We start from the raw sequence: 25,639 nt of genomic DNA on the forward strand, positions 1-25,639 counted from the left end.
TGCTTCCCTTACAACAACAACTCCAGATTTCAAAGGGCGTTTCCAAGGCTCTGTTCATGCCACCACAACGGCCCAACGTGGCACCTTTACGGACTGGGAACCTACGAAGAATTTCATCTCATCATGGTGAGGATGGTCTGCCCTTACTCACAACCCTGGCTTGAATCCTTCCCGCTTCTCCTAGAGCCTCGGGAGCGTCTCACCTTGCTAACTGTGGCGCCCATGGGCCCCACTGGCAGTGTGACCACCGATCAGGGCCTGGGGGCTGCGGCTTCCATTCACACCCAGCACAGGGGTTGGGGGCTCCGATCTGGGGAGCCAGCCCACCCTCCCAACCCCAGGAAGCAGCCCATGGGGCAGGGAACAGAGAGACGCAGAATGAAACACACACTGTTCTCTATCAGAGCCTGGGCAGCAAGCAACCAAGTAAAACCCCAAACCTCAAAACCAGCATTTCCGGAACCCTTTGTACCACTGGTTGGCAGACCAGGGCCCGTGGCCCATTGGGAACAGCCTGTGAACACAGAAGTCCACTTGGTTACGTGTTGTCTGCCTCTGACTGCACATGGCCTCGTGGCCCTTGAATCTGGAAGTATTTACTACATGGCCTTCACAGAGAAAGTTGGTCGACCCCTCCTTTCTTCCAAATTTTTTCTTCTTTTAAATCTCTTTATTTCTTTAAAAAGAAAAAAAAAAGATTTTATGTATTTATTTGACAGAGAGCACAAACGGGGAGAGGGAGGAGCAGGCTTCCCGCTGAGGAGGGAGCCCGATGAGGGGCTCAATCCCAGGACCCCGGGATCATGACCTGAGCCAAAGGCAGATGCTCAACTGAATGAGCCACCCAGGTGCCCCTAAATCTGTTTATTTCTAATCACAGGAAATCTGTACAATTCAGGAGACAGTCACGAAAAATTCCAGTGTGGAACTCTGGAACCATTCTTCAGTAACCCAGAATCAGAAACCAGAAGATAGACGGTTTGGGTCATTTACTTCGGAATCCTACTTCCCAGAAGCCACCTACCAAGAAGCATTTGAAAGCTCCCAGCCCTTCTAAGAAGCAATTACAATATAAGAGACACAACTGGTAATGTGTGGCGGGGGCGGGGGGACAAAACTATCCCTACCCCCACCGAAAGCAGCCGCCCATCAAAAACTACCAACATGTTACCATATCCCAATCCTTTCTTGTATGTCCTATCTGGTCACATGCGTTCCCTGCACACTTCTACCCAACTTTGTTATTTTTAAGGAAATGGCATCAACAACTCTAGCGGCTCTTTGAAACTGTTAGGAATGTCACTAAGCTTTTCAGCGAAGCCTTGGGTGAGCTAACAGGAAGTTCGACAGTCTTGATGTCCAACACTCTGATTTTAACACCACAAGGATGTTCCATTTGGGGATACTCCACTCACATCGTGGGGGAAAGAAAAAAAAAATGTGTTCCATTAAAGAAGCAATAAGCAACCATCCCTTTCCCCTAGAAACACAAGGTAAGGTAAGAGAATGGAAAATACTAGATTTCCTTTATATTGAGCGCCTACCAATGAGTTTTCTGTTTGGGGCTCAGAAGACACAATGTAAAACAGAACCAGGTCCCACAGAAGAATTTTCCTGCAACCACAAGCTGCATTTCCTGAATTACACACGCAATCCCATAGTTTTCTGTCTCAAAATGCCTAACTAGTTTATTAAAAAATAAATCATCCACAAGCGTCTCTGCTTCGGCTTGAATTAGTCATGCGAGTGAGAAGCAGCCCACGAGTGATCATGGCGCCCCAGCATTGCCCCAACAGGCCAGCTGCGAACCAACAGCCCGAATCCCAACATCACCCATGCGGCGGAGTCAGAGAGACTAGGACAGAGCTCAGATCTCTCAGAACCAGGCAGTGTTGTCTTCATGTCTCACACAAGTTTTCCTTGGCTTATTATTAACCTGTTATTTTGAAAAGATTCTGAGCAGTGACGACGACAAAACCTTTCCCTGCGTACATGCTGATTCGCGGGGCAGGCTCGGCAAGGCCATTCCCTCCCTCCTATGTGACGGGGTGGTCACACTGTCCATACGGACCTGGAAGTTTTCATTCACTATTTCGGACACGCTGGTGGCCGGGCCAGGGAGACCGATTCAGATAACTGAAATGAACTTAACGTTAATAAACTGGGTCTTGAGAAAGAAATGTTCTTACTTTGCAAAGGAAGCCCAGCTTCCCTCTCTGTGCTATCCCCACCAACCCTGTTATTATTATTATTATTATTATTATTTTTTTTTTTTTTTTTTTTTTTTTTTTTTGAGAGAGAGAGAGGGAGTGAGCAAGCAGGGAGGGACAGAGAGAGAGGGAGAGAATCTTAAGCAGGCTCCATACCCAATGCAGGGCTCGATCTCACAACCCTGAGATCATGACCTGAGGCAAAATCAAGAGTCAGATGCTTAACTGATGAGCCACCCAGACGCCCCAACCCTGTTCTGTACGTACCAAAGGCTGCTAATTCTGGCTCCTTTTTCCACTTTCCCAGGGAGGCCGGCGGGTTTGGCCATATCACCGTGGTGTGCAAAAGCAGGTCCCCCATGCTCAGGTCTGCAACCTGAAAAACAGGGACAGGACAAACCTTACCAGGTGCTGCAGAAACAGACCGATTTTCACGTTTTCAAAACTGGTAGGCTGATGTCGATCTTACTTCATGAAAACATTGTCCTTAAAAACATCTGGTTTTAAAAACTATTTTTTCTCCTTTATCCCACATCTGTCTACAAGAATTTCAAGAATACAATGGCAAAGAGGTAGATAAACTGGGTCCGCCCCCAGATTCACACACAGTAACTCTGCCAAAACTCATCTCCGAAATCGGCATCGGTCTGTGTTCCAATGGAGACCATTTCCGAAGAAGAAACGAGCAGCCGTCCATCACGGAGATCCGCCCCAGAAAACCAGGCCTTTCCGCCTATGAGTTTAAATCCCCTCGGAGCCACAGTTTTTTCCAGGAAGCAGTGGAATCGATTTTTTTCTTCTTCCAGCTCTGTCTAAAGATTTCGTTTCACTTTTGAGGAGGGAGAGAGAAGCCAACTGAGGAGTTTGGAGTGTGTGCAGCCTGTGCTCTGGGATCCGCAGGAACCGTGAGGTCCAGTGGCCAGCCCTTCCCGGTGAGTCTTTCTGGAGAGCCATCCAGACACACCTGCGCAGGAATCCAGTGCCTGTGCCTCTCGACAGCCCCGTCTGCCTTTCTCTCCGGAGTCCAGGGCCCACGCGGAAGCCCATCCACGTCTCTTCCTTCTCCCTACTCAGCAGCCCACTTGCCGGTGGGAGGATCATCTGGTTTCTGACCTGCTCTCGGGGCAACCACATCAGAGAACAAGGCTCTGTAAACATCAGAGACCGCGGTCCACCCACTGGTAGATACGGTAAGTGGTCAGTAGGCTCTGCAGTCGTAGGAATCAAGCTCAAGGCAGCATTTCAGATATTAAACTTTGATGTTGAGCTTCTAAAAGACACAAGGATCTGGGTCGTTCTGCTGCATATGCCCTGATGGGCTTTCTAGATACAGCGGCGACCGAGCAGCCCTCTGCCGAACCCAGGGCCACTTGGCAGTGCCCCTCCTGAGGCACCAAGCCAGACACCATCTGATGCTGGCCACGTGGCTCCAGCAGTACAAAACGCACTGGTGTTGCCGTCCCTGTCATGAGTGATGAATCGTTAGGTTTATAATTACTCTATTACTGACCTGTGTTATTAGTAGGATAGCCAAGGGTTTAAAAAAAAAAAAAGTTCAGCCATCGTATTAGTTTGCCTGGACATAGAAAATAACCAGCCAACCAACCTCCCAGGACAGTATCAGCTAAGGAAACTAAAACATCTCTACCACCCATGCCCCAAGCATCCACACAGGGTGCTTATTAGACACAGAAGTCAGATTCCCAGTACCACCATTCTGGGCCCCAGGCTTAGGGGTAAGTCTTTAAAAGTCATGAAAAGGTCACTAGAGCAGATGGTTGTCCAAACTCTACTTCTTCCTTCCAACACACTCTGCTGTGTGATTTTTCGAGCACCTCCCACTCGACCAGGCAAATCCCTGATGACTCTGGGCTTGGTGACCATGCCCTGGGCCATGCGCTTGGCATAACAAGTTTCCACCAGCCCTCCTGGTGGAAAGCCCTCCCCCCTCCAGCTGTGGAAAGGGCATGCTTAAGCCTAGTTGTGTTCAATAGAACACACCTGTGTTTGTTGTAGGGCATAGGAAGATGTTGAGTTGTTACATTCTAACAATGGACTGATCCAGTCCCAGCCCACATGGTGTCCCTCAAGTTTCCACATGCAAATGAAAGAAGGGGTCAGGGCCACCCCTCCAGCCAACAGTGCCTCCCCTTGGCCTTCCACAGACTGTTGAATCTGCCCAAACCGAAGACTAAGTTCTGCTTAGGGGTCTGGGATGTCCTGCCATACCAGGTCTTTTGAACCCTTCTTTTTTGAGGCCTTTTCTCCTCCTACCTAAGCAAAAGGAATGATCTGTGCAATCTAGTCCAGCTCCCCCGGGTTTGCCACGGACTAGGAGGCTGAAGGCCTAGCTTCATCACAGTGTTTCCTAGCCCACTTTGTTCTCTGCGAACGTATCTGCCTGCAGGGAAGTTGGCTGATGAGAGATCAGGTACCCCCATCCCTGGAATGTTACCATTTCAACAGTGGCCTACCTTTCCCAAAAGACACTGATAACTGTTCCTATCTGTAACTGTTTACAAACCATTCATAAATCCATTTGAGGTTTTTACTGGATATTGCCATTAAGAGGGAAATACAATGATCAGGAATCACCTTTGTGAAAATCTGGACACATGACCTGCCTGCCTCCAGGTTTCCATAATTGTTCCAACTTACGCTGCGAGCAGTGTGACAGAGTTGTAATCGACCTGCGCACTATTTCCCTGGAGGCCATTCTCCCCGGGGCCTGGGTTTTGTGTTTGTGAAGTCAAGACGTTCTATCCCTTCCGGTTACAAGACCATTCTCAAAGAGGGACTGCGTGGAAACCAAGTCCTTCCCCCCAGAGATCAATCGTCTTTGGCTGTGATTCCTCTGCCCTGCCTTGGGGGCCTATTTCTTCCTTATTCTTCTTAGGGTGTGAAAACACAATCTCCTGTTGCTGTGTTCCACATCTTTTTCCGAGCCTTGATCTTTCTGGGCTCTGGTCATCGGAATACTGAGATAGGATTTTCCTTTTCTTGAACACTGGTAGGCAGTCGAATGTCCCTCCTTCCATCTTTTGCACATTTCTTTTTACAAAATTTCAGCTCACAGGAGGCTAGTTTGTATAGCACTTGGTCTCTTTGTTCCTTGCTGGAAAGATTTCTCGCTTGATGGTCAGAATTTCATTTCAGAGAATGGGCAGTTTCACCAAAGCTGTGTCCCTTTTACAGTTCCTGACTTTTGAACCATATTCATCTTTTTTTCTCAACGCTTTGCAATCCACCGTGCACATCATCTTCTAGTCTTTAGCCATAATTGCCCTCTGCTCCCAAGGTCATTCAAATCCAGAAACGAGTTTGGCAGATAATGAACAATATAATGAAATAAAATGAAAATGTTCATTTCCAAGACTCAACAAAATTCACTTCTATCAAAAGGAAAAAAACTAAAATACAGGAGGGAGAAGTGTTATGACAAAAAATGTTTGCAGGATTACTCATCGTAGTCAATAAATGAAGCCAAGAGGATTACCCAACGATCGGAATTAATCTTTGTTCAGTCACACAATTAACTATTACACAATAATTTAAATGATTCTTTTGAATAATTTAAAATAACATAAAAAAACAAGGTATACTATAACTTTCAAGCATATGCAGATATATAACTTTTTTAATCAAAATAAACACCCAAACATTAAGAGTGGTTAAGTTCTTTGTTTTGAGATGGAGAATGGTTTTTTGCTTCTGACTTTTTCTGTTGTTTTGCCCTTTCATAAGCATACCATGTTTTATAAAATGAGAACTCCGTCCGTTATAAAATGAAGTTTTATAAAATGAGAACTCCGTCCAGAGCTCTCCATCCACCTTTCCAGAGTCGCAGCGCCCACCTTTCCTGCCCTCCTTGACTGATGAAAGCATCTGTCAGGTAGACTGAGAGCACACTTGTGTTCTGCTTCCCACAGCAGCAGAAAAAAATAAATCGTGCGTCCACAGAGAATGACGCGTCCTCTGGAGGACACCCTCCCAGGCCTGAAGGCCCCAGCCCTCTATGCGGCATCTGGGCGCCTCTGGAAACTCTCTACAAGGTGCAGACGGCGGATGTCCGGTCAGACACCGACCTGACCGACTTCCTCCCACTGGGGAGAAACCAGCGTGCCTCCGTTCACAAACCCTCGCCATATTTCTTCCCTTCATAAACATACCTGTGCGGTTCCAACCTTTCCAACAAACCCTTAGGACATCTGCCTGGCTCCCTCCGACCCCATGAGTAAAATAAATTTCTTAATATATGTTCGATCTTATGTCTAGAGGAGATGCCAAGATTTTAGCTGTCTCTGAAAATTATCTTTGAGCAGTCTGAAAACTTGTTTTGCTTCCCTGAGGACATAAAAATGAACCTGGATGGGAACCCTATATACCTTGAAGACGAGGCCATTCTTCTCTCAGCTGGACTAAACAATCAAGCGTCCCCCACTCCCTCGCCTTTAACTCTCCCCCTTTACCCCAGCAGGAGTGTTTTCTGCTTAGTCTCCTCCTGGCTTTTCTCCTTTATTTTTTCTTTAAAGGCAGAAAGCAAACCCGAGGAGAATACTCCAGTTGAATGTCAAAAGGCAGTGATGAATGTTACCACGTACTATGCTGAGCCCTCGGATTCATCTCAGTATTATCAGAATTTTTATTCGCTCAGGTCACGATCCCAGGGTCCTGGGAAGTCTTCTCATTGACTCGGGCACTACTCAGGGTTTGCTCTAAGTTTTTCTCACGTGTATCGTTCCTGTCACTGTTTCTTCTAAGTAGGTTTTTAGGTAAGACTTGGAAAAAAAAAAGATTTCTTGAAGTCATTTGAAACTGTCACTCATTCAGCAAATATTGACTGAGCACCTACTATATGCCAAGCCTTGTTCTAAATTTCCAGGGATGTAGCTTTGACCTTTTACGGTGCTTGTACAAGTGGCCCCAGCTATGTCTGGAAGTTCAAGCTCACACTTAACAGAACCAGAGGTCCCGAGGGGGAAGTGGTGAGACTCAGAAACACAGTTCCTGTATTAGGAAATAATTCAGCTCAGGAAGAAAATTCACCTGCAGCCTTGGATAAATGACAAAAGTTCCACCAACAGAAACCATAGCTTCGTAACCATTTTACTTACAAATAACACCTTCAAAAAAAACACCCAACAACAATGAAACCAACCCAGCTTCATTGCTGGGTGTCCTGAGAAGCGGGCGTCCTGAGAAGCGGGCGTCCTTACCTCTTTCTTCTCACCAGTCTGCTCAGCAATGAGCTGGTCGAACACAGCCCCAAATTCTTCATGAATTTTCTGCATTTCATTGATATGACTTGCAACCTTGTTCATGGTCTTGATGGCCACTGGAAGAAAACAGGCAGGAAACGGAAAGGCTATCTCGAGGCTCTCATTGGAGGCGCACGCGAGGGGGACGGACCTCGGGGCCCGGGGCTCACCATCCAGATGGTAGTGCTCCTCGCTCTCGGCATCCGTCAGGGCAAAGAGCTCCTTCAGCAGAAGCGGGTACTTGAGGATCCTCTGGATTGGCTTGATGAGGTAAGACTCGAGGGTGGCCGAGTGCTGCTGTTTCGGGTTCTGGGCGTCTAAGAACGCCTTGAAAGCCGGGTCCGTCTTGGCTGGAAGAGAGAAACACAGGCTGTCGGGGCGGATCCCCGAAATGCCCCCTCCTCACAATCCCCCTCACTTATTCTGGGGGCACCCTTCCCCAGGACTGAGTGGAGAGTGGGCTGTGGGGAGACGGAAGATGGGGGCCCCAGGGAGACGACTGGAAGGGCCTTATTTATTTGGGGGCAATACAGGGTTTGAGTAAAGGGATCACAGGGTTTGTGAATCCTACACACCGTGGGTTTTCAGGGGCTGCTGTTAAGCCTCCTTGGACTAAGAGCGACTTTGTATTCTGATATTTTGACATCAGAGGCCTTACAGACTCTGGGACTAAGAACCCTCCTCCTAGGGCTACTAATTCCTAGAGGTGGTAAAGGAGCCTGGGAGCACACCTTTCATATGCAAACCAAGCAATCTGGAGCCCCCACACCCCACACCCCGACCTCTTCTAGTGGGCTCTCTCACTCTGGGCCACTGTGCCCTGCCCTACTCAGGGCCAGGTACCAAACCACCTGGGCCAGCCCCGATATCCCAGAGTCCACTGAAATGACCCAATCCTAAATCCGCCCACCGTGCCTTGCTCCTGCCTTCTCCCAACAACCGCAGTAAAGTCGCCCACATCTTCCCCTGGCTCCTTCTGCTTCCTGACTGGCCCTGGCACTTCCCCATGGGGCCCCATGGGGCACGTCATGCCCCTTCCTTGTGGGAGCTGCGAGGAACAAACTATCTTTTCAATGGCCATTGTCTTCGGATCCGTTGGTTTCCCATATCTGAACCATCAGAAAGCCTGCATTTTAAAACACTCTTTACCCTGGTTTTCTCCGTCTCTTTCAAGCCTTTCATTGCTGGCAGGGCCTTCTTTTTGGGAGAAAAGACAGGAGGGGGAAAAAAAAAAGAAAGCACAAACCAGAAGCAGCATGCTTGGGGGCTCTGGGAAGTGGGGCAGGGCTGGCCCTCCCACAGTGAACGCCTTTTCAGATCTGTTCTATGTTAATTCAGGGCTACCCACTCTCAGCATCTGGAGGGTGGGCCCTCCTGCCCAGGACTGCGGAGTTCTCTCCCAGGGAAACGTACACCTGACCTCATATAACTCAGGGAGCCCTTCCCTCACCAGCCCAGTTTTTATGTGGGTCCCAGCTGGGCTGAAAAGCAGCCCTGGAGAGTTGTGAGTCCCCAGACAAGCAGAGAGGTGGCCACCAGTGGGGAATTAGGAAGACAAGGCTAATTAATGCTTTCCAGGTGCAAAGAAATGGTGGAGACGGAAAAGGGAGTAAGTGCAAGGAAGGGGGGGGGGGGTTTAAGGACAATATATCAAAGTGACCCAACAATGGGCCTACGTGTTTTCAAAAGCTTCTGATAAAAACGTATTTCCATCTCCAGGGACAAGCAGTGTGAGCCAAGACCAGAAGACGGGGTCAAAGGACATCATGAATTGTAAAATGATTATTCTATCTTTAAAACAGCAATCACAGGAAGGCGGCTTCATAAAGACCACTGTCTTTTCATCCCTGTTAAGCACCATTCAGAGGAACCAGCCTCCTGGGGTTCAGCCACCATTTCTCTTCCTTTCAAAGAAGAAATGTGTGAAGAGAAAAGGACACTGGGAATGAATGGCCTACGTGTCAGGGAAATGAGGCCCAGCCCTGAGCCGATGCACAGGGACGCCGTAGCTTCTGTGGGACAGCCCGGTGCGTCCACATCTGCCAGGGGCGCAGGAACCCACCCACAGTCCACAAGCCCAGAAATACAGCCGTGAGCATTGAAGCCATCAACTACATGTCACGCCAGAACTAAAGAGGGCACGGTTCTCAGCTCCTTGTGAGCTAAGGGAGTGTCCCTCCCATCCAGCCTCGCTGTGAGCCCATTAAGAGTCAGTCGGGTACTTTCTGTTTTCAAAGCATTCTCATCACCCTCTTGGCACATCTGGCCATTAGAAAAATGTAGGTCATGCCTCATGTTTTATGGGATCGTTCGGAAAGACACGATAATGTTTTTCAGGTGCAAAAAACCCTCAATGTTATTGAATTAAGAAAAACCTATAGGGGAAGCCTTTAAGCTACTGAGTGATTAAAAAGAACACAAATTGCTCTAAGGACTGTAACGCGTATATAATTTTACAGCAGAGCAAAGTGCTCTGAAGTTGTTACATTAACAATCTCCTACCCATCGGCGTTCAGTTAAAGTTTAAAAAGAAATGTGTGCGCAGAGCGACAGGACCGATACAGCGCATGTGAAGACACCATCTGGTGCAGAGAACAGGACAAGGAGATTCCCAGGCACGCTTCGGATTTCTGGGCTGGAGGAGATTCTGTTGCATGAACTATCTCTGCCATGAAGTATGTCATTATCTGGGGCAGGTTCTTCTGTTATCCAGAGACCTGCACTGTACTAATATTTCCTTAATAGGTTTTAAATTAAGTCAAGCTCATTCTCTCTGGCAGGAAAGCATAACATGTATCAATTATTTGCGTACTCAGGGACTGGATCAGGAGCTGTACATGTGACGGCCACGGGGAAGTATTAAGACCGAGCAGGGTGGCTCAGTGCGTTAAGCCGCTGCCTTCGGCTCAGGTCATGATCCCAGGGTCCTGGGATTGAGTTCCGCATCGGGCTCTCTGCTTACTGGGGAGCCTACTTCTTCCTCTCTCCCTCTCTCTCTGCCTGCCTCTCTGCCTCCTTGTGATCTCTGTCAAATAAATAAATAAAATCTTTAAAACAAAAACAAAAACAAGACCAAACAGGCTGATTTCCAGAGAGTCTCTGCAAACCAACTTTCTACTAGTTATACTGTTTCCCAGAGAAATTGGTTGGATTTTTTGTTTGTTTTTTAATCCATTTACCTATCACCAACATCACATGTGAACTAGAGCCTGGAGGCTCTCAGAATGATCCATCATCTCTCCAGAACACTGAGGGAAAGGACCCTGCCAATTTAAAACCCTATTCTGTTCTACGCAAAACAGAACTGCAAGTCGAGGGCGGGGGGAATAGTTAATATCACACAGCTAGCAACAAAAGTAGGTGAGGGAAAGGGGCGCCTAGGGGGCTCAGTCCGTTAAGCAGCTGCCTTCAGCTCAGGTCATGATCCCAGCATCCTAGGATCGGCCCATGTTGGGCTCCCTGTTCAGGGGGAGCCTGCTTCTCCCTCTCCCGCTCCCCCTGCTTGAGTTCTCTCTCGGTCTCTCGATCAAATAAATAAAATCTTAAAAAAAAAAAAAAAAAAAGGTGCGGGAAAGATGGAATGCCACCAAAATATATATGAAGTGTACAAAGTTATAAGGAAATGAGTGAAAATTAGGAATAAAGCAGGGAATTTCTAAAGCCCACCCACCCGTTTTTGCATAATTGCAAAATACCCCCTTAATTCTGGCCCCAGATAGCTTAGTCAAAACTTGCATTACAAGAAAACTGACAAGGGGTGCCGGGGTGGCTCTTCCACTCAGGTCATGACCCAGGGGTCCTGGGATGGAGTCCTGCACTGGGCTCCCTGCTCAGGGGGGAATCTGTTTCTCCCTCTCCCTCTGCTCCTCTTTTAAAATCTTTATAAATCTTTTAAAAATTAATTAGTTAATTAATTAATTATTGACAAGACGGCTAGTTCAAGATGTCAGGGTGCCTGTCTGGCCCAGCCAGTAGAGTGTGTAACTCCTGATCTCAGAGGTTGTGAGTCTGAGCCCCATCATGGGCACAGAGTTTACTTAAAAAACAAAACAAAAAAAAAACAAACAAACAAACAAAAAAAGACAGTCATGCATGTCACTTCTCAGTACCCTTATTTGAGGAACTATCTGGCACGACTCCTGGATCTCTGTCCAAACGCCCCTGGCGCTGCCAGCCATAGCGGTGTGAATTACACCAGATACGCCCACCTGCCACCCAGTCCTCACCCGCCTACCTTTCACCAGCACCTTGGGGACCTTCGTGTGGCTGGCGCAGAAGGCACTATAGAGCTTGAAGCGGTCAGCGTAATACAGAAAGGATCCCCCCAGAGAGAACAGCACTTTCTGGATTTAACGAGAAAAACCGCAGTTAGTTCACGTTCATCCTCATCTGGAAATATCAGCAGGACACAGGGGGCTCACATGTGCCTGACCCTCCCCACAGATCAGCATCATTCACACCTGTCACAGCCTCGCTCTGCTCACCGATGGCCTGAAATTGCCCGAGGGAAAGGGTGAGGGCTGACTTGTTCTCGCTCCGTGCCGGAGCTGGCCTTCTCGCTAATTACACTGGAGATGTCACTGCTTTTCCAGCCTTGGGTCTTTAAATGCCCCAGCTGGGATGTATGAATGTTAATGAGAAAATATCGATGGCATTTTGGAAAAAGGCAGAATGCTCCTGCAATCTCTCATTAGCTCCTGCTGGGAGGTCGAAGTGACACACCAAGTAGAGACAGGAAATGCATACACCCCAAAATTAGAAGACACGCGTCCCCGGTCACTAACTCTGCCCTCTCCAACATGGCTCCATATCCTAGCATGGAGTAGGTGAGAATGGGAGAAACACGCCTGACTCTGGGAGTGAGTCAGGTATCCTATCCCAGCCCACACCCTCTGCCTCAAAATGATCTATTAGAATTTAATGTGCCTTGGGACACCTGGGTTGATTCTTGATTTTGGCTCAGGTCATGATCTCAGGCTCCTGGGATCCTGCCCCGTGTCAGGCTCCCTGCTCAGTGCAAAGTTGGCCCGAGATTCTCTCTTTCCCTCTCCCTCTGCTCCTGTTTGCACTAGCTCTCTCTCTCTCTCTCCAAAAAAAATCTTAAAAAAACTCCCAGAATTTAAAAAAATTTAAAAACATAAAAAACCTAGAATTTAATATGCCTAAGGATGCTCTGTATCCTACACATTTATATATACATATTTATATACGTATATATATATATACACGTATACCCAAATATATATATACAAGTCTCAGAAAAATATCCTTTATGTTTCACACTGATCTAGTCTTGTTCAGAGAGAGAGCACAGGACTGATTAGAATTAAAAGTGAAATTCCAAGAAAAAAGTTTTGGATTTCGATGTGCAATTTTTCTAACAAACAATGCACAGAATTCTGATAGACTATCTACTAAAACAAAAAGTTTCTTTGGAACCACCCAGAATGGGTAACTAGAGACCTACACGTTCTACATCTCCTCCTCTCCCTTTCAAGCCCCACCCCCTCCCAACCTCACCACCCTGGCTGAGAGAGTCCCAGCAGGGACAGTCTGACTCTGCTGGGGCAGTGATGCCTCGAGACAGACTCGATAATTCAACAAGAAAAGATGAAGAAGAAAAAGCTCTAACTTTAACGCCTCACATTAACCATATTAGGTCATTTGTTTAACTTCCTACTTACCTAGGGCTTAACCATACAGGCAGCCACAGATAAACATAATTAAGGTATTCATTTATTCTTCTGGCCTTAAAAAATGCTCTCAGGACACAAAGTGTGCACAGGTATGAGGGGTTTATACACAAAGACTGTATTTCCAGAGAATGTCACACTCTCTCTGGCTGATGGACGACGCAAATTTCCAAGGGGATATTTTATCAAAACGTGACCTCAGAACTAATTCTTTTTTTTCTAATACTGCCTTAGGACTAGCATTCTAAGCAACACAGTTTGAATATTTTTTTAAAAATATTTTTATTTATTTGTCAGAAAGAGGGAGAGAGACAGAGACAGGCAGAGGGAGAAGCAGACTCCCCACTGAGCAGAGAGCCTGGTGCAGGGGGCTCGATCCCAGGACCCTGGGAACATGACCTGAGCCGAAGGCAGATGCTTAACTGACTGAGCCACCCAGGCATCCCACAGTTTGAATATTTTAACAAGTTTTTGTATTTTTGGCCAAATATACAATCAAGATTTAAAATAAGTAGGATGGTGCAACCCGCAGCCACCGTTTTCAGAGGAGACGCAGACAATTCCAGAAGCCAACTCAGATGTGCTAGAAACCAGCCCCTGGGCCATGACGATACTGGTCTTGCCTTACGGACAGAAGGGAGACTGTCAGGTGTTGCCATAAACCAGGACAGTGAAGGTCAGCAAAGAGTCCCACTCGAGTGGAATTTAGAACTGCGACCCTTTAGAAAGAGCTCACTGAGAGAATCCATGTACCAGTCCCTCCCCGAACAACCCTGCTCATAATGCAGCCATGTCCACATCAAGTTCTGTCTCCCTAACTCTCCTCAAGGGATTAACCAGAACTAAACCCAAACAACCAGCCCCACAGCAGGAGACTGCTAAGTGAATATAATCAATGTTAGATGTCTCAGAGTACAACCAAGTGTTGCAGGACGTCTGGGCGACGTCCAGCTGACGATCTCAAGGTCCTGGGATCAAGCCCCGCATCGGGCTCCCTGATCAGCTCAGCGGGGAGCCTGCTTCTCCCCCTCCCTCTGCCTCTCCTCCTGCTCATCCTCTTTCTCAAATAAATAAAATCTTCAAACAAACAAACGTTTCAAGGAATGTCTGGAATGTATCCATTTTTATTATGACCCTCGCTAAACAACTTTCTAATTAACTAACAAATTACCGACCCTTGTCACAATTTGTAACTGTCCTAATGAATGTACTTATTTAGAAAACATATATCATCATTATAAGCAGAAACCAACCAACCAAACTGTATTTCAAATAGAACGATTAACACCTTTAATATGAAGAGGGGAGAAAAGGCACTCATCCAAGTAGCACTTGAACATACAGGAAATGAACTATATCTACTAATTAGGATTAAAGGGGTATTATGCAGGGCGCCTGGGTGGCTCAGTGGGTTAAAGCCTCTGCCTTCGGCTCAGGTCATGATTCCAGGGTCCTGGGATCGAGCCCCGCATTGGGATCTCTGCTCCGCGGGGAACCTGCTTCCTCCTCTCTCTCTAACTGCCTCTCTGCCTACTTGTGATCTCTGTCTGTCAAATAAATAAATAAAATCTTTTTAAAAAAGTGGGGGGTATTATGCCCACAACTAAACTCTTCAACAGTTCGAGGAAAAAATTATATTACATACACACACACACCGAAGACAGGAAAATAAAGAAGTAAACGTGGTCCAATATTCATGTTGGGGAAATCTGGGTGAAGGATATCCAGAAATTCTTCGGACTATTCTTGCAACCTTTCCCTAAGTCTCAAATTATCTCCAAATAAAAATATCTAAGTATATATATAAATTCTTATGCTAAGTGTCTGCACGTGGGTGTGTGTACTGAACAGCTTCTTTGCAGAGAGGCTGAGACACACAAAAGCATATAGAGAGCAGCCTTCAGCTCAGTCCTTAAACGTGTGTGCTAACAGCACCCAGCCTAATTTCGGCAAGCTCTAGGAGAGGTCGAAGTCTACGAAGTCTATGGGGGTCCCACAAATACAGACAACTGAATCTGAGTCCAACACCACTGCAAAATTAATACAGTGGAAGAAGACAAAGGATAGTCATTTTGACAAAAATCACAGGAAAAATCAGACATCCATATGGAAAAAAGAGGACTCTGATTCCAACATCGCACCCTAACGAATTTAATTCATGACAGATCGCAGGCTGAAATGCACATGCCCAACCTACAAAGCTTCTGGGAGAAAAAAGGAGGAACTCCTTAGGACCCAGGTTCAGGCAAAAATTTCACAGACATGGCGCCCAAAGTATGACTCAAAAAAGAAAAAGAGTTGAAAAACTGGACTTCATCGAAATCTAAAGTTTCGGATCTTTGAGTGACACAGTACGACAAGAAGATAATTCCAAATCCTGGTTCTGGTAAAGGAGTTATATTCAGAACACAGAAAGAATTCGTAAGACTCATAGTAAGAAAACAGCCAACCAAGAGTCGATGGGCAAATGATCTGAACAGACGCTTCACCAAAGAGGGTGTATTAAAGGCAAATTAGCATATTAGAAGATGCTCGTCATTGTGTCCTAAGAGAAATTAAAATGAAAGCTACGATGAGGTGCCCTATATTCCCAGTGGAATGACTAAAATTATAAAAAGGGACCATGACCTCAGGAGGGTGAGACAGAACTGTTGGTGGGAATGAGCACTGGTATAATCACATGATCCAACTGCCACCACCCTCCTAGGTACGTGGCCAAAGGAAAGCAGATATCCATTAACATTTATACACAAACCTGCACAGCAGTTTTACTTGTAATTGCCCCAAAATGAAAACAACCCAAATGCCCAGGAAAGGTGAAAGGGCCACAAAGCATACTCCCTCTGTATAGTGGGACACACGGAGCCATAGATGCAGCCATGTGGATGGAACGTGGCCTGACTCCACCAAGTAAAGGATGCCACGTTAAAAAAAAAAAGAGCATACGTTGCCTGATTGCACTTGCAGAGAATTCCAGAATGCAAACTACTCTAATCTGTGGTAACAAAGAGCTCCTGACATCTGAATTAATCTGATTTTTTGTGTTTTGTTTTTAACTCTACGAGAAGCCACCACCACTGTGTGTGGGTCGATGAGCTCTGTCGGTTGGAGGTGCACCACAGGAAGTATCTGTGATGAAGCAGAGCCAGCCAAGGAGGGGGAAGTAAGCTCTAAGCATCCTCACTGAGGTACCAGCCATAAATCCTCATTAGCGCTCTGAGGACACTGTGTGCTGGAAGACTGTCTCCCTCCTGGATCATGATACGCATTTCCATTAGGCAAAGTTTTCCAGAACATGATAAATTAACTTGTTTACCGGGAAACCGAGGGTGCTAGTCTCATCTGCTAATAGCAAGAATTAAAGGGCCGCACATCAACCGAGCAAAAGGTCAAGGTTGGTCTACCTTCCAGAGTAGAAGCCAGCAGGGGCATCAGTTTCCTGCAAGTTCCAGTGTCACCTTAGCCAGACAAGGTTCCCATCTCAGAATCCCCTCAGGAACGGACCCCACCGGAGGTCCAATGAAGACCCAACACCACGAGCACAAGAATGTAACAGAGAGAGCCTCTGCCCCCCGCGATGTGTTCTCGGAGGTTCCACTTGACCTACAGAATAATCCACCCATGACAGGAGGAGGCAGCCTGACATCCATTGGAGGACTTACCTTGAACTGATCAACTTTCTCAAGCTTTTCCAAATCAGGTACCAGCCTCACTCCATCTTCTAGAGTTTTCAGAAATTCTACTTGAAACTCTACCATTTCGGTTAGATTTCCAAAGAGCACATCAAGCTGGAAAATGAAGAAGAATTTAAGCCACCCCCTATTTCACTGGTGTTCAGAAACCTTATCTGCTTCTGATGTCGACGTTTCTCTATCACTATGTGGCAGTTAAGATCACGAGCCCATGGAGGGGGGAGGGTGCAGGGCAGGGGGTGGTGACGCTCCTTATTCTCAGGGTACAAGCCAAGAGCGTCACTCGCAACCATCTGATCTAGTTATTACAACTGAGCGAATTCCCAGTGTTTTCAGTCCTGCACGTGTGCCCCATTCCTTCCTCTTCACCAAGTCAAGCTGCAGCACGACACACAAAGTTAAGACAATTTCCACCATACCTCATCTTGGGTGAGGAAAGTTTCTTTTTGAAGAGGTTTTAGGTATCTCTCCATGAGACAGTTTAAGTCCTACGGGTCAAAAGGATATCTCATTAGCATCTCTAAAAGACTAGCAGGAAAGTAAAGGATTAAAAAAAACCCAGACTATGTCCCAAATGCTAACATTACAGTCATTAGGTCATTCAGTTTCCTTAAAGCAGGAGTGAGCCAACCTTTTCGGGAACAATTTTTGACTCTGCAGGCCACGTGGCCTCTGTCACAACTGTGTTACTCTGCTGCTGTAACAGGGAAACTGCTTCCTGTTACAGCACAGACAACGCATAAATGAATGTGTGTGGCTGTGTTCTAATAAAACTTTATTAAAACAGGCAGGACGCTGGATTTGGCCTCAGGGCCAGAATTTTCTAACCCCTGAGTTCAAGACTAAAATAGATCATTAAAAACAGATCACACTGTTGTGACCTATAACTAAATTACATAGTTATGGGAATAGATAATTATTACAGTCCTAGGAATGTATTACAATGTATGCATTATAATTTATGTAGAAAGCATGCATTATTAGTTATATGTATCATATAGACATTACGAATTACACAGGAATAACTTACGTAGTTACAGGAATACAACTAAATACCTGAATACAAGGGAGAATTAAAAGAAAACGGATACCCTTCTGCCTAGACTCAACTTAGATACCGAAAATAATACCTTTAAATCTTTCAAAACCTAAATTCAATTGTAGTATTAGCTCAACAACGGATTTAGAAAGGTCAGAGGCTCACGTAATATTCACCATCATCTCCTTTCCCGGTCGATCAATTACAAGTGTCAAGGAATTGCTCTAAGAATTGATGTGCTTCCTTACGATGCGGGAGATCCGAACGTTCAGAAGAAACGCCAGATTCCCCAGGAGCCCAAACACAGCGTAACCCACAACGCCCCTCCTTCAAAATGAGGCGCGAGGGCAGACCCTGCGGGGAGGGAGGGTGGACCAGCGAGACGTACTTTCACGTAGGTGCGCTCCGTCTCCAGGAGCTCGCAGATCACCTTGCGCAGCTTGTCGGCGTCCGTGAGCTGCCTCATGGTGGCCAGCTGAGGCCCGGTGGCGTCCTGGGGAGATGGGCTGGGGTCAGAGGGGTTCATCTCATGCAGACTGCGGCAGAACGCGGCCACCTGTTCCGTGCTCTTCGGAGCACAGTTTAAAAGGCAAGGCAGATGAAGTTACCTCTCACGAGAGAGACCCGGCTGACATCTGTTCCGCCTAAAGGTGTTCTTCCTGGTTAATGAGCCGCCACACGTGAATTACATCGCGCCTTGCCCCAGACGGCTCCACACGTAGGAGAGCTCACTGAACGCTCAAAACACCCATAAGGACTATTGCTGACATAATCTGAGTGCTCACCACATGCCAGCCACTTGTCTGATGTATTTAATCCTCCCACACGGTAAGTAAGGGCTCTTAGCAATCCTGCGAAACAGCTGAGACAAAGGAGGCCCAGAGAGGTTAAGCAACTCATCTGAGATTGCACAGCTCTTGCGGAGCTCAAAAATGGCAGAGCTGGGATTCGAACTGGGCAGTGTGGACCAAAGCCTGTGTTCATAAATACCCTGCAAGATGGTTACAATAAGGAGATGGAGATACCGAAAAATTAAACGCATTTCACCCCAGATACAAGGCTAATTATCACAGTCCCCACTTAAGTAAACTATACTTACTTTGCAATGGTGGAAAATGATTTTAGAAGCTAAGATTCTTTCTGGCTTTGTTAAAAACTGGCCCGAAAGAATCTTAGCTTCTAAAATCATTTTCCACCATTGCAAAGTAAGTATAGCTAAGATTCTTTCTGGCTTTGTTAAAAACAAAGCCCCGAAGGGCGCCTGGGTGGCTCAGTGGGTTGAGCCGCTGCCTTCGGCTCAGGTCATGATCTCAGGGTCCTGGGATCGAGTCCCGCATCAGGCTCTCTGCTCAGCAGGGATCCTGCTTCCCTCTCTCTCTCTCTGCCTGCCTCTCTGTCTACTTGTGATCTCTCTCTGTCAAATAAATAAATAAAAATCTTAAAAAAAAAAAAAAAAACTGGCCCGAAGGCGACTTTCTAGATAGCGGTAGAGCCCGATATATTTTAAGAAGGAAAAAAAAGAAAAAAACGAAACCCAGTTTCTGTCTCTCCAGCTTCTCTAAGCAGAAAGATACCTCCTCTCTCTGGAAATAAAAGCTGTGGGGCCCTGAACAAGGCTTCAGTCGGGGAGCTCAGCCTCCACCAAATCTCTGTCCAGGATGACTCAGGTAGAAGTTTCGGGTTCTAGGATTCTAAAATTGCCACTTCCCCAGTTATGCAAAAGTGTTCTCCAAAGCACGGTGGCAGGCAGGCTGCTGAAAATCCCGAGGAATTAGTCCTGGAGCCTGAGTCCTCGAGCCTGCGTACAGCATATACACCTGGCGGACATCCCAGCGGGCCCTCCAGATCAGCCCAGCCAGGACCTCCAGGAGGGGACGGGCCCGCGAACTTTTTAAAGCTCTGGCTGGGATGCCTGCAGAGGCCATTTTATGGCACAAAGTCTGGTTTATTACTCTTTGCCCAAATGTACCACCCTACAAGTGCTCGCTGGATAGCGCTCTGAAGGCGGGCGGCCTGCTCAACCTCCTCTCCCTCAGTTTCATCATCTAACCCGTCCCCCCACAGAGAGCATCCCCAGCAAACACGGCTGCGAAGAATTACCTCTTCCCCCACTGGCCTCCCCGGGAAGAACATGAGAACATCCTCCCCAAAACAGCAGTTGCTACCCAGAGCTGAAAGTCAAGGCCGGCATTAGGCAGAGCAGAGGGGCTAAAACCAAGGGAATTCCGTGGGGGACAATCCCTTAATCACAGAGGGAAAAGGCAGTCGGCGTTAACATGCCTTCCCCTCCGTGGCACATCTCAAAGGGAATGGAGCCTGGAACCAAGGCAGTACAAGGACTTGGGAAGTCAGAACCTAACAAGGACGCATTCACAACAATGCCATGACAGCAAGGAGGAGAGCCAGGACCCAAATCCACATAATGGTTCTTTCTTTCCTTTTCTTTCTTTCTTTAAGATTTTATTTATTTATTTGACAGACAGAGATCACAAGGAGGCAGAGATGCAGGCAGAGAGAGAGAGGGGGAAACAGGCTCGCCGCTGAGCAGGGAGCCCGATGCAGGGCTCGATCCCAGGACCCTGGGATCATGACCTGAGCCGAAGGCAGAGGCTTAACCTTCTGAGCCACCCAGGTGCCCCAATGGTTATTTCTTTGTCTTTTTTCTCTTTTTAAAGATTTATTTATTTCTTGGGGGGAGGGGCAGAGGAAGACGGTGGGAGAGTCTCATGCAGCATCGAGTCCAACGCGGGTCTCAATCCCAGGACCCCAAGATCACGACCTGAGCTGAAACCGAGAGGCAGATGCTCAACCAACCGTTCCGCCCAGGCGCACCTGTTTCAGATCTCTTACAACGACCACAGCTTCTGCGTTGCTAGCACTAACCCTAGTCTATGCACCAGAAGGTTTTAGTCACCTCTCAGGGGCACTGATCACTGTTGTCCATGGAGTCAGCGTTCCAGACATCGTACATCCCCACACAGAATTCTCCCTTCGGTGGCTAACAAAAACACTCACCAAAATGGGCTGAATTGTATGATACGTGAATTCTATCTCAATAAGGCTGCTAAAAAAGAATTTCATCCAAGCTTGGTGCTGTAGAAATCAATCAGTTGTATTTAGTTATGTTAGTATTCTACTAGCTTGTCACTCAAACATACAGTGAAACGTGGCTCGGTCTTACAAATTCCACAGGCACGGAAGACCCGTGACCCGTCGTAACAAAAATGCGCACACATCTTTTAAATGATCCAGTGATAACTACAATAGGTCACTGCATTATAACATAGACATGATGATGGTGGGAGAGGGGCACAGTAACCCTCACCAGAATGAAAATCCCGTGGACAGCGGATGAGAATGACTGAAAACTGACAGCCCTGGCCCCCAGCTTTGTCCAGCTGTCCTTTATGGCTTCGATTCCACATCCTGAGAAGGAACCTAACACAACAAACATCTAACTGGCACCTTCAGTTACACAATGCTTTTCTCGTCATCTGTATACGCAGATGAACATCAAAGCTACTCCTCATGATCAATAAATCCGTCACGTCATTCCCATTGGAGACACGATATGCCTTTTTACGGTATTATCATTTCGACAAGTTGCCTTGGGAAATCTAATGTCCTCACACAGTACACAAAGGGTCCCCCATACTTTCAGGATGGGCCAAAGTTACAATCTGGGGACTCACGCACATAGCAAAGGCAGGAAATTCCAGAAGATGCTTCTCTTTGCGCTCCTAATTCTCATCACGCTGACCTGCTGCCATCCTCACCTGTATCTGTGTTTAACAGTGGAAGGTATGGGATGGATGTTCTAGGTTTTCATTCCCTCTGTCTCACCATTAGTGCTCTGAGGTTTCCATGTGTAAGAGCATGAGTAGAGTTTCTGACTTTGTGTGCAGTTCACCACTTCTAAGGCCCGGCATCCTTATGTTCATTAAGCAGCCCAAGGGGACAGCTAGAGGTCAGTGGGATGTGGACTAGGGCTTTTGTGCTCTAAACCTAAAACACGTCCTACCCAACCTCATTCGCAAACATCCAGCCTGCCCATCGTTCTCCCTCTCTGAGCCAAGTTCTGGAGTGTAGGAAAAGCGACCTATAACCGAGCATCCCAGGGACACCTCCAAATTCCCTGAAACCCTCTTCTGAGAGTTCAAAGCCTTAGCCATCCTTTCCTTATTAGACAGAATCCTAAAGTCAGGATAAAGTTAGCCAGGGGCTCTCTTACATGGAGATGAGGCAAAGCAGTCTCAACACGGGCAACCCTGTTTCCCAAGGTATTAAACTCTCCAAGGAACACACACAGAATCTTAACAGGGACATAAGCTCCTCACTCTCGATCACACGTCATTTAAATAAAGAATAAAAGAATTCTAAGCTACAATGCATACTGTCACAGCATGTTTTGCAAGGCTCTTAATGAAATTTTTACTTGGAAACCATTAAAATGATGTCATCAAGTTTGAGAATTCTGTCTTACTAAACTATTACCCCAAAAAACTTCCCTGGAAGGAACTATGAGATGCAGGAAGGAAGTATGAAGAAAGTATGAAATGCGGGGTCTCTTCTAGAATAGCGCCAATGCAGAGATTTTACCTGTTGTGGCCCCAACCTGTAAGTCTCATCTGGCCAGACTTTTTTGCATCAAGACCCGCGGAGACCTTCTCTGGATAGCCTGGCCATGATGGAGGGCGTACGAGGGGCACAGGGCTCTCCCCCCAACTCGGTGGCAGAGCGTTCTGCTCTGTCCTCTTTATTCTCCACCAAGCTCTACAGCCAAGAGGCCTAGAAAGGTGGCTGCCATGGGAGGTTCTCCACACACTCCTCAAAGCCAAGTTTCCTGGAACTGGGACAGACCGCGAAATGCTGCTGAGAAGGAGGAGACGGTCGAGGCTTCTGTCATGGGAGAAGTGCAAACCTCTCGCCACGGGAGGACAGCCATCAGTCACCCTGGAAACAGAAAAGCACTTTGGGGCCCTTGAGCGCTGCCGGTTTAAAACCGTTCAAGGTAGCGGGGCCCTTCCATGGTCAGGCCTAAGAAGGATCCCACCAACGTGCGGAGAAGAGTACACGATTACAGGAGGAAATGGGCCACTTTACTGAGGCCAGCGTGAAGCTCCGTGTTTGTAATAGCTCTTTCTTCCTGTGGAAGATGAAAAGAAAGTACAAAAAGAGGGGGGGGAGGCTTTTAAGGACACACTATTGACTCAAACTACCCAGCTGTTTAAAGGTTTCCTGTTATGCAACCACTAAAGGCAATTTCTATCCCGAGATGAGTTCAGAGTTCTAAAACTGTCCTTTAAGTCTGACCGATTTAACACATCCCACAGATTTAAAAGGGGCCAGAGTGGCCTCAATTCTTAAAACCTTTACTTAAGCTTTTTGGGAGCCAAACACCAAAGTCATGTTTTCTGTTAATTTCAGAGACCACTGCTGGTAGTCCCTATCGTTTTCCATCCCCTTCTCTGGTCTCCTTTGGAACAGATGTTGAAGAAGAAACATCCAAGAAGGATGAAGGCTTAGGTGTACTCACTGCCGAATTTCAAGCTTCATTATGACACAAAATCGAATGGTAGACGGACTCCAATATTAATACTGAGCCACTAACAAGTTTCATTGGGTTTGGTTAAATTATTCCTTGTCATTAACCCACCAGATTTTCTGACCAGGGACTCAGCATTTACTCTAGGGACTGACATGTACAATCCAAGTCAGTAGACGTTAAACCATGAACACAACCCCCGAGCCAACACTTCTAGCCCCGTCTCCTTCTCAAGTAAGCAGAAATAAAGTCAAAAACACTTAAAACTTTCTAGGAGGCCATGGTGAACATCCTTCTCCCAGAAATGCCTGCTGACCCTTCAGGCGACCCAGGCTGGGGCAGGGATCAGGGAGATCTGCCACACACATCATACAAACACACTCAAAATCTCAACCACCGAAAGAAAGGAGAAGAATTCCTCAGTTTCAGAAATACATCATCCATCTTTATGCCATTTCAGAATGAACAAAGAGACAAACGTGAAGGTTCTAGTCAAATTCGACTTCACACCAACGACCGATGCCCACCCCTCCCCCATGCTGAACTATCTATCCTTTATCAACAAGGGGATCCGGAAGGTAAAAGGAATCAATCGGGGGGAAGCAGGACACGTATAATCACCCTCCTCTGGACTGGAAAAAGCAATTCAGCTAGAAAGTCGTCACACACACAAGGTCAGCAACACAGAATTCAAACGTGCTCACCAGATGAAGGGTCTGATACACAGAGTCACCGGACTTGTCATTGTTTTCGATCCTGGGCTTGCGCTTTATTTTCCACAGGGCAGACATCGTCAGGAATATATTCTCATGGTAATTCTACCACCTGACGTGTTCCGCACAGAAGCAGAAGTTTCTTAAAATACCCCGAGAGCGCCAAACGCCTTCCAGTCCCCAAGGGAGCATCCTCTCATACAGAGAGCCCGTGCTGGCTCCTGCCGCATCTCAACACGGACAGGACAGAGTCCCCGCAGAGCACCCCCACCCCCGCCCACCCTCCCTCCCAGCAGTGGCCTCTGGGATGGTGTCAAAGGCTAACTCATGGACAAGAATTCATGCTTTGATGTCACTGGGCTCACCAACAAAAGTTCCAGAAAGGGAGGACCAAAAGAGACCAGAACACAAAGCAGAAAAAGCCTGCCCAGGATGGGAGCGTCTCTGCTCTGCGGACGGAGATCAGCTGATTGGCCAGCGTCATGCCACTGCACAGGGATAACTAACCCCCGCCGGCTCCGACAACTTGGAAGACACCCCTCGCTGAGTCAGGAGCAGGCACTAAGAAAAATAACATAACATTAAATAAAATCAAAACACGCTTTATTTTTTTTTTGAACAGTTTATGTTTTCACATTTTCCGCTAATGCTTTGTTACTAAAAGCAGACATTTCTGAGACAATCCCAATTTGGATGAAAAAGAAAAAAAGATGGCTTTCTGAATAGAAATGTTCTGAAAATTATTCTAATACGTTTGCTAAGTAGAAAACAAAATCACAGCTGCCAGGGGGCCTGGAATGCAGAACAGGACAGCCGGGAGAGCTCATTAGCATTCATTTCCAGAGACAAGAGTTTTCGATTAGAAGCAGAGAAACAAGTGACCAGAGTGGAGGAGGCCCCTTGGAGGCTGTCACCCACGGTCACAAGAGGAAGGAGGTGGCTCACAAAGAGAAAGGCTGCTAGACTGCCCCGGCAGGGTGGGAGCCCCACCCCCACCCCACAGATGCCACTTTCCAGGGCCACCAATGCTCTTTCAGCAAGCCTGCAATTACCTACTTGCAGAACCCCAAAAGGCTGGGAGCAGCAAAAGCTACTATTTAAAAAAAAAAAAAAAAAAGTCAAAAAGCATATAATGCTCCAACCTGCATTCTCTTAATTCTGCCCATGACTTCATAAAGCAACTCATTTAGGAAGAAGAGCAAAAATATTAAACAAAAAAAAAATCAACAGGCCTCCCAGATGCAGCAGGAATTTAAAAAAAAAAAAAGATTGCTTATTTCATTTCACTCCTTGATCCGTCTGCTTTATTTACTTTTACTATTTATTTACTTTTATGCACATTCAAAGTAAGGCTAAATCATCCTTCCTTGGCTATAGGTAGCTCGTGACTTAAAAATTAATGTGCGGTTTGTTCTCAAGAAAAATGACTGATCTAGGAGATGTGTCAAAAATATTTAATCTTGGGGTGCCTGGGTGGCTCAGTGGGTTA

General features: G+C 46.8%; 1 protein-coding gene across 2 annotated transcripts in view; it reads right to left on the minus strand.

The window, feature by feature from the left end:
- LOC111155650 (T-cell lymphoma invasion and metastasis 1) overlaps positions 1-25,639 on the minus strand; it is a 200,621-nt gene that overhangs the window by 12,204 nt on the left and 162,778 nt on the right. Inside the window, exons 16-22 of one of the 2 annotated variants that reach the window (XM_022515945.1) lie at positions 18,281-18,385; positions 17,273-17,341; positions 16,824-16,949; positions 11,703-11,811; positions 7,639-7,818; positions 7,427-7,545; positions 2,478-2,586 (exon numbers count right to left, since the gene is read on the minus strand). In XM_022515945.1, the coding sequence (XP_022371653.1) occupies positions 2,478-2,586; positions 7,427-7,545; positions 7,639-7,818; positions 11,703-11,811; positions 16,824-16,949; positions 17,273-17,341; positions 18,281-18,385 (817 nt within the window). Of the gene's footprint in view, positions 1-2,477; positions 2,587-7,426; positions 7,546-7,638; positions 7,819-11,702; positions 11,812-16,823; positions 16,950-17,272; positions 17,342-18,280; positions 18,461-25,639 lie in introns of both variants that reach the window. The other variant, XM_022515944.1, reaches the window with a different exon arrangement.

This window comes from Enhydra lutris, unplaced genomic scaffold, assembly GCF_002288905.1.
Source record: "Enhydra lutris kenyoni isolate GAN:26980312 unplaced genomic scaffold, ASM228890v2 scaffoldscaffold43, whole genome shotgun sequence".
NCBI classification, from domain to species: domain Eukaryota; kingdom Metazoa; phylum Chordata; class Mammalia; order Carnivora; family Mustelidae; genus Enhydra; species Enhydra lutris.